General features: G+C 30.8%; 1 protein-coding gene across 5 annotated transcripts in view; it reads right to left on the bottom strand.

The window, feature by feature from the left end:
• The window catches only part of Ccdc91 (coiled-coil domain containing 91), a 416,145-nt gene that overhangs the window by 318,642 nt on the left and 82,426 nt on the right, over positions 1-15,077 (bottom strand). Inside the window, exon 3 of one of the 5 annotated variants that reach the window (XM_048802485.1) lies at positions 814-902. The exons of the other annotated variants lie outside the window; for them this stretch is intronic. Within the exon in view, the coding sequence (XP_048658442.1) occupies positions 814-832 (19 nt within the window). The 5' untranslated portion in view covers positions 833-902. The remainder of the gene's footprint in view (positions 1-813; positions 903-15,077) is intronic. 5 annotated transcript variants of the gene reach the window in all.

Here is a 15,077-nt window from a genome sequence, read left to right as displayed (position 1 = left end):
ATAACCCACTTGAATCAAAGTGTGAAATATGATATATCAAGAACTATGTAATGTTTTGAACAACCAACAATAAAAAAATTTAAAAAAATGTGGCATTTATACACAATGGAATATTACTCAGCACTAAAAAATAATAAAATCATGGCATTTGCAGGCAAATGGATGGCATTAGAGCAGATTATGCTAAGTGAAGTTAGCCAATCCCTAAAAAACAAATGCCGAATGTCTTCTCTGATATAAGGGGGGGGGGGGGACTCAAAATGGGATAGGGAGGAAGAGCATGAGAAGAAGACTACCACTAAATAGGGAAGAGAGGTGGGAGGGAAAAAGAGGGAGAAAGGGAGTTGCACAGAAGATGGGAGGAGACCTCATTGTTATACAGAATACATATATATGATGTTGTAATGAGAAAAAGAAAAAAAAAAGTGTGTCACATTAGATTGGATAGAGAGAAAGGATGGGAGAGGAGGGGAGGAGTAGGGAGGATAGGAAGGGCAGCAGAATAGAATAGACAATATGATTGATGTATGTACATTCCATGTATGTATTATATACCAAAATGCATTCTACTGTCATGTATGACTAAAAAAAATAAATAAAAATTAAAAGACAAAAAAAAGTCATAAAAGCAAAGCCTATTGCCAAGAATAAAAAAGATAAAAATGTAAAGGACAAAATTAACAGATTATACATATATGACTTTATTTTTAAATGTTCCTTCACAATTCAAATAAATTATGTGCTTTCATATTTAAGAAAAGTAATTTTTAGAAGTAACTCATTTATATGTTTGACTTTCTAAATTATAAAGACCTTTATTCCACATTGGCATCAGTAGCAACGTCAGTGAAGTTCTACCATAAATTCTGGAAGGTAGCTCACAATGGAAATTGCATTTTTCCCTGAAGAGAGATATTTATAAGGCCATTAGATATTAATAAACTAAAGAATACATTGACTTATGTTTGGCACTTTAAAGTATTATTTATCTTATCTATATTTTATTATGTAGCAATATTATTTTTGAGATACTATGTGCCATATCAGATACTTGATTCTACATTCACAAACAAACATTTCAATTTATTTTTACTGAAATACAGAAAACTAAAACTTCAATTCATGTTTGTATTTGGTAAATACTCTTCAGAATTTTTCTAATTTTCATTTTATATGGTGGGAAATAAATCTCTAAAAATATTCCAACTTCTATTTGTGAATTATAATTCATAACAAAAATATTACTAATGAACTTTTAAAGGTTATGAAAAGTAGCTTATACAATAAGAAGGAATATAGCCTTCTGATGAAGATAACAGATTCTGAAACCATACTGCCACAACAGATACAGAACAATGCGCAAATTATGTAAATTATCTGTTATTCAGTTTCTTCATCTATAAGATGCACACCGAGTTGCTGGTGGAGCTTTAAATAGGCTAAAATATGTAAAGCATTTCTTACAGTGTTGCTATTACTTTCATTACTATTTTAAAGGTTATTAAAAAAATTTATAGGACAAGAGTGTTTATGACCCTGTATTCAAGAATATCTTGAAAGTATCATTTTTAACACCTGAATATTTCAACTTCTCTTTATGTCATTCATATTTATATCCATATTTTAAAACAAGATCTATACTGTCTAAAGTAAATTTTCATCCTGTAACATTAAGTGTTCAAGTACATCACATCAGAAGAAGAAAAGCAGTCAGAATACATGAAAGGTGGGAGAAAAGGAGAACAAAGAAAAGCAAAATAAGGACAAAGTAAGGGGGAGGTTGAGAAAGCAAAATAGGAATCCTACACTTCACAGTAGCTACCACCTCCCTCTCACCTTTTCCCTTCATAAACAAATTTCCTGAATCATGTATAACACCTATTTCCAGTTTCTTCTTCCTTAATCCTATCATCACCCCACTAGACCTGTTATTAGAGATACTACATGTCATTTCAGCTATTATTAAATTGAATGAACACTTCTGATCTTATCTCTCCTTAGTTCTCAAGAACACAAATGGGTTTCCATTATCTCCTAGATTTTCCCCATGTAAGTTGACTAATTTTTCTTTCTTTCCTTTTCAGGTTCTTTCTATATTAAGCCTAAATTTCATTTTCCTACACTTTTGATTTCACTGAATACAGTATTTTGGTTTGCCAGTTTAAAACCCATTATGAAATTATCAATTAAAGGCTAATGGCAACCAAATCCACATCTCAGGCATAAATAACTCGTCACATCTCCACATCATTGTACTCACCTTATGACCAGACAGATCCATTTGGATGTCCAACAGGTACATTAAACTTAACTAACATTTTATATAAACCATGTTTGCCTCATGTTTTCCTATTCAGTTAACAGTACCTCAATAAACACTGAATTTACCAAAGTCAGAAATGAAACCACTGTAAGTGCTAACTTTACTCCAGTCACACCTTGCTACTAAAATTCCCTGATTATGTCATACCTTTCAATACCTTTATGATCTCATAATATTATTAACCCATGGCAGTGGAATAAAAAATGCATTCCAATTTGAAATAACTGCTTAACAGTTAAGGAGCCCTAGGCAAATTATATAAACCCCTGCAAGTCATAGTGTCCTCATCTGAAAATGAGAAAATAATATGTGCCTAAAAAACCATGTTATAGAGCTTAAGTGAGATAATGTATAGAAAGCACTTAGCTCAGTGACAGATACATGGTAAGTACAACATTAAATGGAAAGTGTCACTAACATTATCATTCAGTAACATTCAAAACAAATTTTTCCAGGAATCTTTTTGCATATTCCATTACCCACCCAATCATAACATTATCCTAGGTTCCTACTTTTTGTTAAAGATATTACAGGATTTCTAAATACAGTAATAATAATAATGTCAAAGAAACCTTACATATCAGAGATCTATTAGATATGTTTAAAGCAGTAATTAGAAAAAAATCTATATTCTTGAACATATCAACAAAAAAATCAATGAATTAAATCCCCAGTTGAAATTAAAGATACAAAGAAAACTTAAAAAAAAAACAGAATAAGAAAAAAAACACAGATAACACAGACTCATGTAGATTAATAAAAGAGTACATATAATTTTAAAAACCCTGAATTTAAAAAAAACATACCTTATTTAACCAGTAGTAATGGGGGAGTACAAATATACAAAATTAAATGGCAAAGAGAAGATAGTTATCAAAACAGAAGAAATTAAAAAAAAAATCTTGACTCCTCTCTGGGCATGGAAGAACACTCCTATAATCCCAGTGGCTCCGGAGGCTGAGTCAGGAAGACAACAAGTCTCATCAACTTAACTATACCCGGTGTCTAAGTAAAAATACAAAAGAGGGCTGTGAATGTGGCTCAGTGGTTAAGCACTCCTGGTTCAATCCCTAGTACAAAAAAAAAAAAAAAAAAATCTTGACTCCTCTATACATTAAGGAAATATATTTTAAAACTTAGAAAAATGGGCAATCCTTTATAGAAATGTAGTTTGCAAAAGTTGGTTTTTATTAGCGCTTTAAAAAAAAACACTTCTTGAAAATAAATCTATTTCTTGGGAAAGAAAATTACATTATCAGGCAACTAACCTACAAACAATGCATAAGATTCAGATTATTTCAAGAAAAGGTAATGATCCAGAAAACACTGTTTTTCATTGCAACAAAGAAGATCAAATTATTAAGAATAAATTTAGCAAAGTGATGTGAGGAAAACTAAAATGCTCCTGAAACACACAAAGAGATACCTAAACAAGGTAAAGATATCCTTTGCAATTGTACAGGACAACTAAACATCATATAGATGCCGGTCTTCCCTTAGTTTATTTATAGGTTCACAACAATCCCAATATAATATCAATAAGCTTTTTTAAGATAAATGTACATTTATCTAGATAAATGTACATTAAATGTCACATGGAAAAAGTAAACCTGTAAAAATAACAAAGCACTACAAAAGAAAAGCAATAAAGAGAATACTAGCCTTGCTTATTAAAATGCATTAAACTATATTAAAATATAATACTATCATTATTAAAATATGCCATATTAAATTATACTAAAACATACTATAAAACTTCTACACATAAAACAATGTATTATTTGATGAAAAAAAAAACTCAACTATGAGTGTATGAGTGAAAGAAGTATACAATGAAAGTGGTTTTTACAAATCAATGAAGCAAAGATAGACCTGTTAATAGACAGTACTAATACAACTGATTAGCCATTTAGAAAAGGCTAAAATTACACATATTTCACATCAAACACAAATATAAACTCCAAGTATGAGAAAAGATAAATATTTTTTAAATGACTCTACATAAATGCTAGACAAAACCCTGATTAAGTTTTTTTTTTTTTTGCCTATGGTGTAAGAAAGGCTACCTATGGCTAGGTTCTAAACACAATAAAAGACTGAATAATTTGACTATTATGAATATATACAAACTTTTTTCTGTCAAAAATTACTTCTAAAAGCAAATCAAAAGCCTACAAGCTAGGGAAAAAAAGATATGTGCAATACATATTACAGATAAGGGCCAATATTCCTAATATTTTAAGAAGATTTAAAACTGGGCAAAAGATTGAGGGGATTAAAAATAATAAACTTATAAGATAATAGGCAAAAGATGTTTAAAAAAAACTTACCAAAAAGAAAATATGCAAATGGCCCTCAACAGTGTAAAAAAACAAAGAAACATGTACCTATTTGTCATAATACAGTTCAAAACTAACAGGAAGATAAGGGACAGAAAAGAATGAGGCAGAAAGACAGAAGAAATGAATAGCAGAAAACATCTTTTCTCTGAGTAAAGGTTTCAATACAGTTTTGGAATTTTAGAACCACGTTAATGTTGCACATAGTTGAAATAAAGAAAACAAAATTGAAAAACAGGAAATAGGGGGATTGAATCCTAAAATGGAATATAAATAGCAAAAAGAAAAAAAAGAATTAAATCCTATTGCATATGAATGTGGGATAAGTAATCCAGGTTTTTGGTCACTAGGCTTTTGGTACTTGGGTTACTTTGGGACTTAGTATTTTGACTATCTGCCCTCCATTTAGGAACAAAAGAACACTAAATAAATATTGAGAAGGAGAAGAAAGAGAAGGGAAGGAAGAAAAAGGCGGAGGAGGAAAAAGAATAAGGAGAAAGCAAGCAAATGTTAACCTTTGAAGAAAATGGATAAGGGTAAAAGAGAATTATTTGTCCATTTCTTAAATCTTTTTATTGATATGCAGATTACAATTGGCAGAAAGCCAACCTAGAAAGGCAACTGAGAGAAAGTGGTTGAGGGAAAAATAAATAATCCTATAAAAATAAACTATAAATAACAAAATAAGGAAAATAAAATTTGGGAGAAATGTTTGTCTCAGAAATTAATTTGGGCCACCAAAAAACAATAATAATAATAATAAGTGGTAAATTGTTAGCCAATTCAGGATGCCTGTAATCCCAGAGGCTCTGGAGGCTGAGGCTGAGGCAAGAGGATCACAAGTACAAAGCCAGCCTCAATAAAAAGCAAGGGGCTATAGCAACTCAGTGAGACCCTGTCTCTAAATAAAATACAAAAATAGGGCTGGGATGTGGCTCAGTGGTTGAGTGCCCCTGAGTTCCATCCCTGGGACCCCAAAAAAACAGAGAGAGAGAGAGAGAGAGAAAGGAGATACTCAGTATGCTTTTTCAATAATCCAGTCAAGAGATAATGGTGACTCAAAAAAGGAGACTAAGATTTGAGGTACTGAAAGGTGGCAAAACACTGCATGAATTTTGTAAAGATGTGTAACAAAATTTTCTGATGAACTGGATATAGGATGAGATACAGAATAATCAAGAATGATTCCAAGATTTTGCTGAAGTGAATGGAAGGAGAAAATCTCAATGTTTAATAGGGGGAAAGCTGCTGATGGGAAAAGTAAGGGGCAAAGACACTATTGTTTGGATGTGGACTAGGCCATATGTCATTTCAACTAGACACTTGGACTCTTAAAACTATCTCAGACCATAACAAGCATCAGATTTACTTAGAAAGCACATGCTAGAAACACATCATACAGGTAAGGTAAAAAGTTCCTCTTTCAAAAGAAAAGTTTCATCAATTAAAACTTAGTCTCTGCCCTCAATACAAATTCCAGTTCCTGTGCAAGTAGATAGGCTCTACTCAGGTGACTGTGAGGCCCACCTTGGCTTAGAAGGCAGGCATATGCCTCATAAGAGTTGCTATCTCTTGAAACAACTTCATAGACACCACTACAATGATATCTCTAGAAAAGACACACTTGGTTACAAGTACCAATACCCAGGAAAGTCCTGGCTTTCAAGCAGGTATACGAATTTCATTGGCAGAGCTCCTAGACAACACAGAATGTTTTATTTTTCCTTGAGGTACTACAGATTGAATCCAGGTCCCTTGCATATGCTGGACAAACACTCTACCACTGAGTTATATCCTTAGCCCTTTTTATATTTATTTTGAGAGAGAACTGGCCTAAACTTGGAATCCTCCTTCCTTAGCTTCCTGAGGAGCTGGGATTACAAGTACATACCACAATTCTCAGCATTATTACTTATAAGGGTCATATTTACCAGAAACACTGCTATCTGATAACAAAGATGCATGTTTCCAGGGGAATAAAATTAAAAAATTAATCCAATATCAACCATGACCTTAGAGAAGAATATGTTGGTTCTAAATGTCTAATAGATATGCAAGTTGAAAAGTGAAGAGACTGTTGGTTATGTAAATCTGAAGTCTATAGACTTAAATTTACTCATAACAGCCATCCCATTTTGAGAAGAATAACTGAAACAATAAAATGCAGTCTAACTGCTTCTAGAAAACACAGATCAAAACATGCCTCAAAAGTGCAAACACCAAAAAGAGTTTATTTTACCCATAAAAGACATATGTCTTTCTAGTACACAAACACTAATTTTCATGTAACAAAATATTGCCATACATAGATATTTTAATTTTAAAATCAAAAGCAAAAATGGCAATAAAATAAAGATGATATTCTATACCCACAAGCAAGTTTAAGAATTGTAAGCAACTCAAAATAACTTAATTCTGTGATTAGCAAAATTAAGAGTAATTCTACAACCTTCAATATTTCATTTACTTTTATCTTCTATGATGAAAACCACTGTTATTCAACAGTGTTCCTTTTAATCATCTTAATGTTAATTTGTAGTTTAATATATATGTATTGGTAGAATGATGGAAATCATCAACGCTAAGGAAAAGAAAACCCATTATCAACCTGAAATTAGTACATGAGTATACACTATTTATTCTTTGTAAATAATATGAGGAAAGTTTGTTGTGATTCTTTTAGTTGTCTTTTTTGTGGCATATATACATTTCTATCTTTAAATTATTATATTCAGAAGGCTCCTCATATATTTTTGAATATATAGTTAGTAAATGCATCAATTAAGCAATACTATGGAGGATATCTTTTTTAAAGGTTTTATGATTTCTCAAACATTAATTAGCAATTCTCTTTTTTGGGGCGGGGGAGAAGACCAGGGATGGGAACTCAGGGGCACTTGAACACTGAGCCACATCCCCAGCCCTATTTTTCTATTTTATTTAGAAACAGGATCTGAGTTGCTTAGTGCCTCACTTTTACTTAGGCTAGCTTTAAACTCTGGATCCTCCTCTCTCAGCCTCCCCAGTTGGTGGGATTACCTGCATGTGCCACTGTGCCCAGTGGCAATTCTCTTTAACAGAAAGATATTCATAAAGAGGTGCAAATCTTTCTTTCCTCTTTATGTTCTGCCAATTCAATATGCAATCCATCACCATTTTAGATTTATATAGGTAGATTATAAAAATTGCATATTATCTATTACTCATTCAAATAATAGCTAGAATAAGATCAGTTATTACCGCACACACAATGTTTTATAGCCAGTCTCAGATTGTGCATGCAATATTTCAAACTGAATTAAATCAAAAGATGCACAGTCAGACGGTAATCCCAATCATGAGAGATGAACACAGGAAAAAAGTTAAGAACCTATAGTAAATACTTGAAAGAGTTGAAAGGAAGGGTAAATCATGTATAAGAACAATTTTCTCTTCACATATAAGACATAAGAAAAAGAATTCTTTCTGATGTCTCTGAAATTCTATTCCTTAACTTTCCATTTAATTTTGCAAAATTATTTTAAAATTCTACTAAAATCTTACAGTATTATCAAAATAACATCATAACTCTAAGATTAAGTAAGTCAAACCTAGGGAAAAGAGTTGTGAATTTTATGTTTTGGTTCACATTATGATTTTTTTAAAAGGTGACAACCTGCTCATATTAGAGATTTTTCTGAGATGAAATTTTGAAAGAAATTAAATACATTTGGAGATTCACTGTCCTCAAAGTACTTACTTAGATTTTTTTTCTGTTTATACTTCCAACAACCCAAATAAAGGAAGCAAATAAAATTAAGTCCTAAATAAAAGGTGATGTTATGTTATTATATTTTAGGCCAAGCCTAACTGATGTACATAAAGAAACAAAGAGAGACAAAATTGACAAAGTAAGAATGAAAGTATGTTCTTCCGTTTTCTGTCCAGGAGACAGGAGAACATGCTTTACATAAAGAAAAATTATATTTATAGCATTTTATCAATATAATATTAATTCACCCAAAATGTATAATCTATTCATATCTGGAAGGGTTTAGTGCAACAAAGAAATCATTCCATAAATTTCAATCAGAAAGAGCTTTAATGCAGGGAAACACCTAGCTATAAATTCATTCAAAGAGCTACAGAGAACCAAAAGTTAAGGGAGGAAAGTAGAGGTGGGAATCATTAGCTTTCAGATTCCTCTTTCACAGATGGGATAGGAAAACAGAAAATTGCTGCTGCTATCACCCAGTGTTCAAGAAACGCATGGTTTAATTCAATGCAATATTATTTAATAGGTATCATGTGGTAGGCCATGAGTCCTTATCTTTTTTAAGAAACAAATTCTTCTGAGAGTCTAAAAGAAGCAATGAACTTCTCTTCCCAGGAAAACCCACAGGCTTTCATGGACACAAAACTCTGTGCCTAACTTACGGGCTATCATAGATGCTATTATTAGTTTTATTAAACAGAATTAAGAGGCAGTTTCCAATCTTAAAGATTACATTCTACTGAAAAGACATGTAAACATATTATTTAACACATAGTAATAGAAATGCAAAATTAAGTATAAGAGCAGAAAAGTATTATATTCATTTTTATAAAAAGAAAGTTTTAATAAAGGATTTGATCCTAAGGTAGGCTTTCTAGGTAGAGAAACAGTAAGAGAAAGGGAAAACTAATAGTTAAATGACAACATCTCAGTTATATATTCAATAGTATATATTATCACCTTCAATCATATGTGAGAATTTGTATTTTATATTCACAATACCTCTTCTGAGCAGATATTAGTACATTGTAGCGATAAAGAAACAGGTACTTAAAAGGCTAATTGATTGGTCAAGTTCATTATTAATACTGAAGCTAGGATTCATGTCCAGCCTATATAATTCTTAATAGGAATTTTCAGGCAAAAGGAAGAGCATATAAAAAGCTTGAGAGTCATGAAACCACAGGACATATTTAAGGGAACAGCAAGTACTATACTCCAGTATAAAGAGCACAAAAAGAATAAGGTGATCACAGATGCCCCAGTAACACAGCTATACCAAATAAAGACAAAGATTTGAGGCTGACTTATAGTTATGTGGCTTATGCTCCGGGGTGAACAATAATTTTATTGTGAGAAAATAAATATAAGAACAAGTGCAGGTTTGATCAATACAAGGGAAAAGATGTTGTGTTTTAGATATTGTTCACGTTAAGGTATATCCATCTGGAACAAGCCATGAGGGGCAAGAGGAAGAAGGCAAATAAAGATATGTCTGAAGTTCTAAAGAAAGAGTGAAGGCACAAACCTGAAACCATAAATTAAAATTTATTATCAGAGTTCAAAAGATATACGGATTCAGCACAAAAGCCTAAAAGTCAACTTTTAAAAAGATAGGAAAATAAAACAAATGAAGAAACCAAAAGTCAAGATCAGAAAAGGATTAAAGAACCAGAGTTTATGCAGTGTCATAACTAAAAACCTGAAGGAGACAAGCTAACAGCATGAAATGTCACAGATAAACAGTAATTACTAGGAAAAAAAGAAAGGTAATTACCAGATTTGTTTGAGAATAGGGAACTTGGGGGAGTATCTAAGGAAGGCTCAATAAAGAGATATTAAAACTAGGTCTTGATGGAAGGGTGTGATTTGTACATGGTAGAGATGAAGAACAGTATTCTAGCTGGAGAGAAGTGCTAGAGCAAAGAACTGGAGGTAGGAATACATTGGGAAAATGTGCAGAGAAGATCATGAAACTTGGGTTTTACTGAGACACCAATACGTTCAGAGTGATAATGAGTGGAGTGAAGTCTATATGTTAGTCCATTACTAGATCACAGATTATAGTAATTTGCCACTGAAAAGAACTTGGGGTTCTGAACATCCTTACATAAAGAAACCATCTACAGAATGAATCAGAAGGCAAAGAAGCCAATGAAATTTGTGTTATAACATCCCAGATGAGATGTTATATAAACTAGTTTAACTGAAGTGAAAATAATAAGAAAGTCTGATGCAAGAAACAGAAAAATCTGACTAATAGTATTAAGTAATGCAGTTGTATTTCTGTTGAATTTAAATAACTAAATTAATCAAGAGACAATGTAATTCAAGAAAAAGCTAAAATAAAAAGCATCTGACATCTAAAACTGAATACCTGCATGAAAAAAAAATTTCTTAATTGAGGTAGTACCTACAGAACCTATAATGGGTATCAAGAAGTTCCTTATGACCATGGTATTTATAAATATCTAAAATGTTCAGTTAATATGAAAAAGGTAAGTTAATGTAAGTTAATGACTTATTCTTATAAAAATATATTTGAACATAAGGCTTTTTCAGTTTCAAAACATTAATTAATTGTAATTTCTACTTTAAATGGTCTTACATAGGTATGTTAATATTACTTACCATACTTATAAATATATCACTGTAAGTTATGGGCTTCTGAAATATGGCTTCAATTAGCCTTTGGGAAATGTGATAGCATATCTCTGAAACTCAATTTCCCATAAATCTTAGCAGGTAAGTAAAACATAATTATAAAATTAAAAGTCTAAAACAAAAACTTGAAATTTCTCTAAATTACACATATAATAATTGTAAATAAACTTTAAAATTATATGTATAATTTTCAATAGATAAACATAGAAAAGTTTATACTATGGATTCTATTACACCAGATTTTTTTGTTATTCTACAAAAAGTCTTAACTAATATATCCAAGAGGCAAAACAATGAAATTTTTTTAAAATAGATTTGACCAGTTAAACTCTACACTTTCAAATTTAGAAAAACACTGTTCTTTTATGAAAACCAAAATACATTTGCTCCAAGAACTTGAAAGTCTAATACAGACTCAAGAATCTAACAGCAATCAGCAATCTGAATAAGGCAAAAACTACAATTTGCCCATCAGTGAAGCTTTTTATAATTTCCTGGACTTCATTAGAACTATAAAATGTATACAAGACAAACATAAAAATGTAAATAACTTTCCAGAAATACATAATTCATATAACCTATACCCTTCTCATTAAGGGAGAAAAAACAACTAATTATTTTCAACATGTACTTATAAAGTATGATTGTCTATTTATTTCATTTTTTATTACAAGATACTCAATAAAACAAATACATCTCTGATTTACATCCAATGAAATTCAAAATATTTAAATTCTGAAAATATTTAAACTCTGAACAGAACTACCATGACCAGTAAAAATTTCTTTCTTTCTTAAAAAAAAGTGGAAATCAAAAATTATAAGCAATATATGTAATATACATATATATAAATATAAAATATTTTAATTACATAAAGTACCAAATGTTCTTTAAAATTATCTAGATATGTAAATTTATTATTTGCATAGCTAATGCATAAGAAAAAATTAATTTGGGGGCTGGGGCTGTAGCTCAGTGGTAAAGCACTTGCCTCACATATATAAGGCACTGGGTTCGATCCTCAGCACCACATAAAAAAAATAAATAAAGATACTGTGTGCTCATCTAAAACTAAAAAACATTCAAAACAATTAATTTTAATTCTAGCCATTTGACTTCATCATTTTTAATTAGACATAGCATATATTATAAGAGTGATGATACAACATTTGGAAATGCATTAAGGTACACAAATGGCCTAGCACTAGAGACAGTAAATATCAGAATCTAGTAAATAAAAGTCAAATCTGCATCATTTTTCATAACAATATTTTATCACTTTTGACAAAGTTAACTTTAAAAGCAGGCATCAACTAGCAGACTGCATAGATAACAAGGCTTTTTTATATTTTGCTTAATTTAAGACTAAAAACTTCTGCTTCCAAAAGTAAGTAAGACTACGTATCTATCTAAACCACCCATAGAAAGCAATTAAAAGTACAAAACAATACCAAAAAAAGTTGTTCAGATACATTGTTATCTGAAAACTGGTCAAAATAGTAAGAAATAATCAGGCAAAAACTAATCATAAGGGGAGATGAGAAACTTTTTCCCTAAACATATCTGCCAAACTTTGTAAACCTCAACTGGATTTTCAGGACCTCAAGGAAAAAAGAAAAGTTCAGGATTTACTTAAGTACCCTACCTCTTAAATTGGGGGCTGCAAATAACTATATTCCCAGGATAAAAGTGAACCAAAGCTAATACACTCATCCTTGAAGACAAGAAAGAAAATGTCCTACAAATAATAGTGCACTACGTCAAAAATAGAAAGGAAAAAAGAGGAAGCAGAAGAAAGCAAGGAAGAATGTAAGGGAAAGAAACAGATATTCTAAATGTAAATGCATCTGGTAATATGATCTCAAAATAGACAAAGTAGTAAAAGCAGAAAAGGCAAGGGGAGAGGAAGGGACAACAGAGGAGAAAGGAAGGAAGAAGGAAACAAGAAAGACAAAATTGACATTATAAACTGAATGCATAAGTTTGACATCAGTTAAAGACAATGGTGAAGATTTAGTGAAATAACAAATATATCTGAGATTACTCAGACTGTATCACAGCCAGAGTGTGAAAATGTGAAAAAGAGATCAACAGTAGAGTTTTTAAAAGTCTAATTAGAGTCCCAGAAGGAGAGAAAAAATGAAGCAAAACCAAAGTGGGTACACACAATGGCTGAGAATTTTCAAGAGTAGAGTACTTTTCATAATTTGTTGAGCTTCTTGAATCTAAAGATCATTGGGTTTCTTGAATCTATACGTTCAATCGAAATATTCATGAAACCCAACAAATTATAATCAAGGAAAATAAAAAGATATTCATACCTAGTATCATCACAGTGAAACTACAGAATACCAACAATACAAAGCAAATTCTAAAGGGAGCAAGAAAGAAAAGACCACTTTCCTTCAAAGGAGCAACAATTAAAGCAACCAACTAACTTCTCAACAATAATTATGGATACCACAGAACAGTGGAGTAATGTCAGCACTATGCAGAGAAAAGAAATGACTGGCAATCTAGAAACCTAAGTCAAAGTAACTTACAAGTACAATGACAAGCATAGTAATGCTAATAATAATGTCTTGTAGAGTTAAATATGATACACACACACATAAACATAGATATTGGTATTAAATATTATATACCCACATAAAATCTTTATATTATGTAAATACATATATGGTGTGTATATATGCATGTATATGTACATATGTATGTATTGTGTATGTTTTATATATATATGTAATAAATATAGATTTATGTATACATATACATACATATACATATATGTTATTATGCTATTAGACAACAATAGCATAATAACAGAGAGAGGAAATTTAAAAACTTCAAATCTTCCACGAGGAAACGTGGAAGACAAAGATACTCAAAAGACAAATGACATTCATTTTTGTTTGGTTTGTTTGTTTAAGTGTTGGGGATAAAATCCAGGACTTCAAGCATGACAAGCAAGCATTCTACCATTGAGCCACATTACCAGCCCTTGCTTTAGGTTTTAATAAGTTAAGAATCTTTGTTAAAATTTCTAGAAAAACCACCAAAAGAAGAGAAGCAAAGTACATTCAAATTAGTAGAGCAGGAGCAAAAGGAAATTTAAAAATCAACTCAAAAAGATAAAGAAAAAGAAACAAAAAATAAAAATACAAAAAGAAAGCCCAAATTAAAATCATAAATATATATATATATATACATTTTTGTAACAGATGTGTATGTGTGTATATATGCTCATATATACACATATAATTTATTACATTAAATATAAATGAATGAAATATTTCAATTCAAAGACAATGACTACCAGATTATGCTTTTTAAAGAATATAAAGATAAAAAAAGATGAAGAAACAAAAGGATGGAAAAAGAAATACTAGTTAAATTCTAACCAAAACAGAGCTACTGTATTTGTTATCGGATAAAATGGCTTGGGAGGCGAAAAAAACCTAGAGATCTAATGATAAAAAGTTCAATAACCCAAACAGATATCCCAAATATGGATGTGCCTAGTAACATAATCTCAAATTAAGTTACAAAGTGAAAAGTTACAGAAATTTGACTATACACAAAATTGTCAGAATGTAGTAAAAGTAGTAATAAGAGGGAAAACCCATGTAACTCTACATTATGTACAACCAGAAGAAAAAGTTATTCCATTTATGTAAAATGTGTCCAAATGCATTCTACTGTCATGTGTAACTAATTAGAGCAAATTTAAAAAAAAAAAAAAATATATATATATATATATATATATATATATATANTTAGTCTTTGTGTCTTTTTCTATTTCTATGAGGAATGCCATTAGGATTTTGATAGGAATTGGATTATATCTGTATAGTGCTTTTGGTAGTATGGTCATTGTGATAATATTAATTCTGTCTATCCATCTTCTAAGGTCTTCTTTGATTTCTTCTTTGGGATTCTGTAGTTTTTATTGTATATTTCTTTCACCTCTTTCGTTGATTCCCAAGTATTTTTTTTT

This window comes from Marmota marmota, unplaced genomic scaffold, assembly GCF_001458135.2.
Source record: "Marmota marmota marmota unplaced genomic scaffold, marMar, whole genome shotgun sequence".
Lineage (NCBI taxonomy): Eukaryota > Metazoa > Chordata > Mammalia > Rodentia > Sciuridae > Marmota > Marmota marmota.
This window is presented reverse-complemented; position numbering and strand designations above follow the sequence as displayed.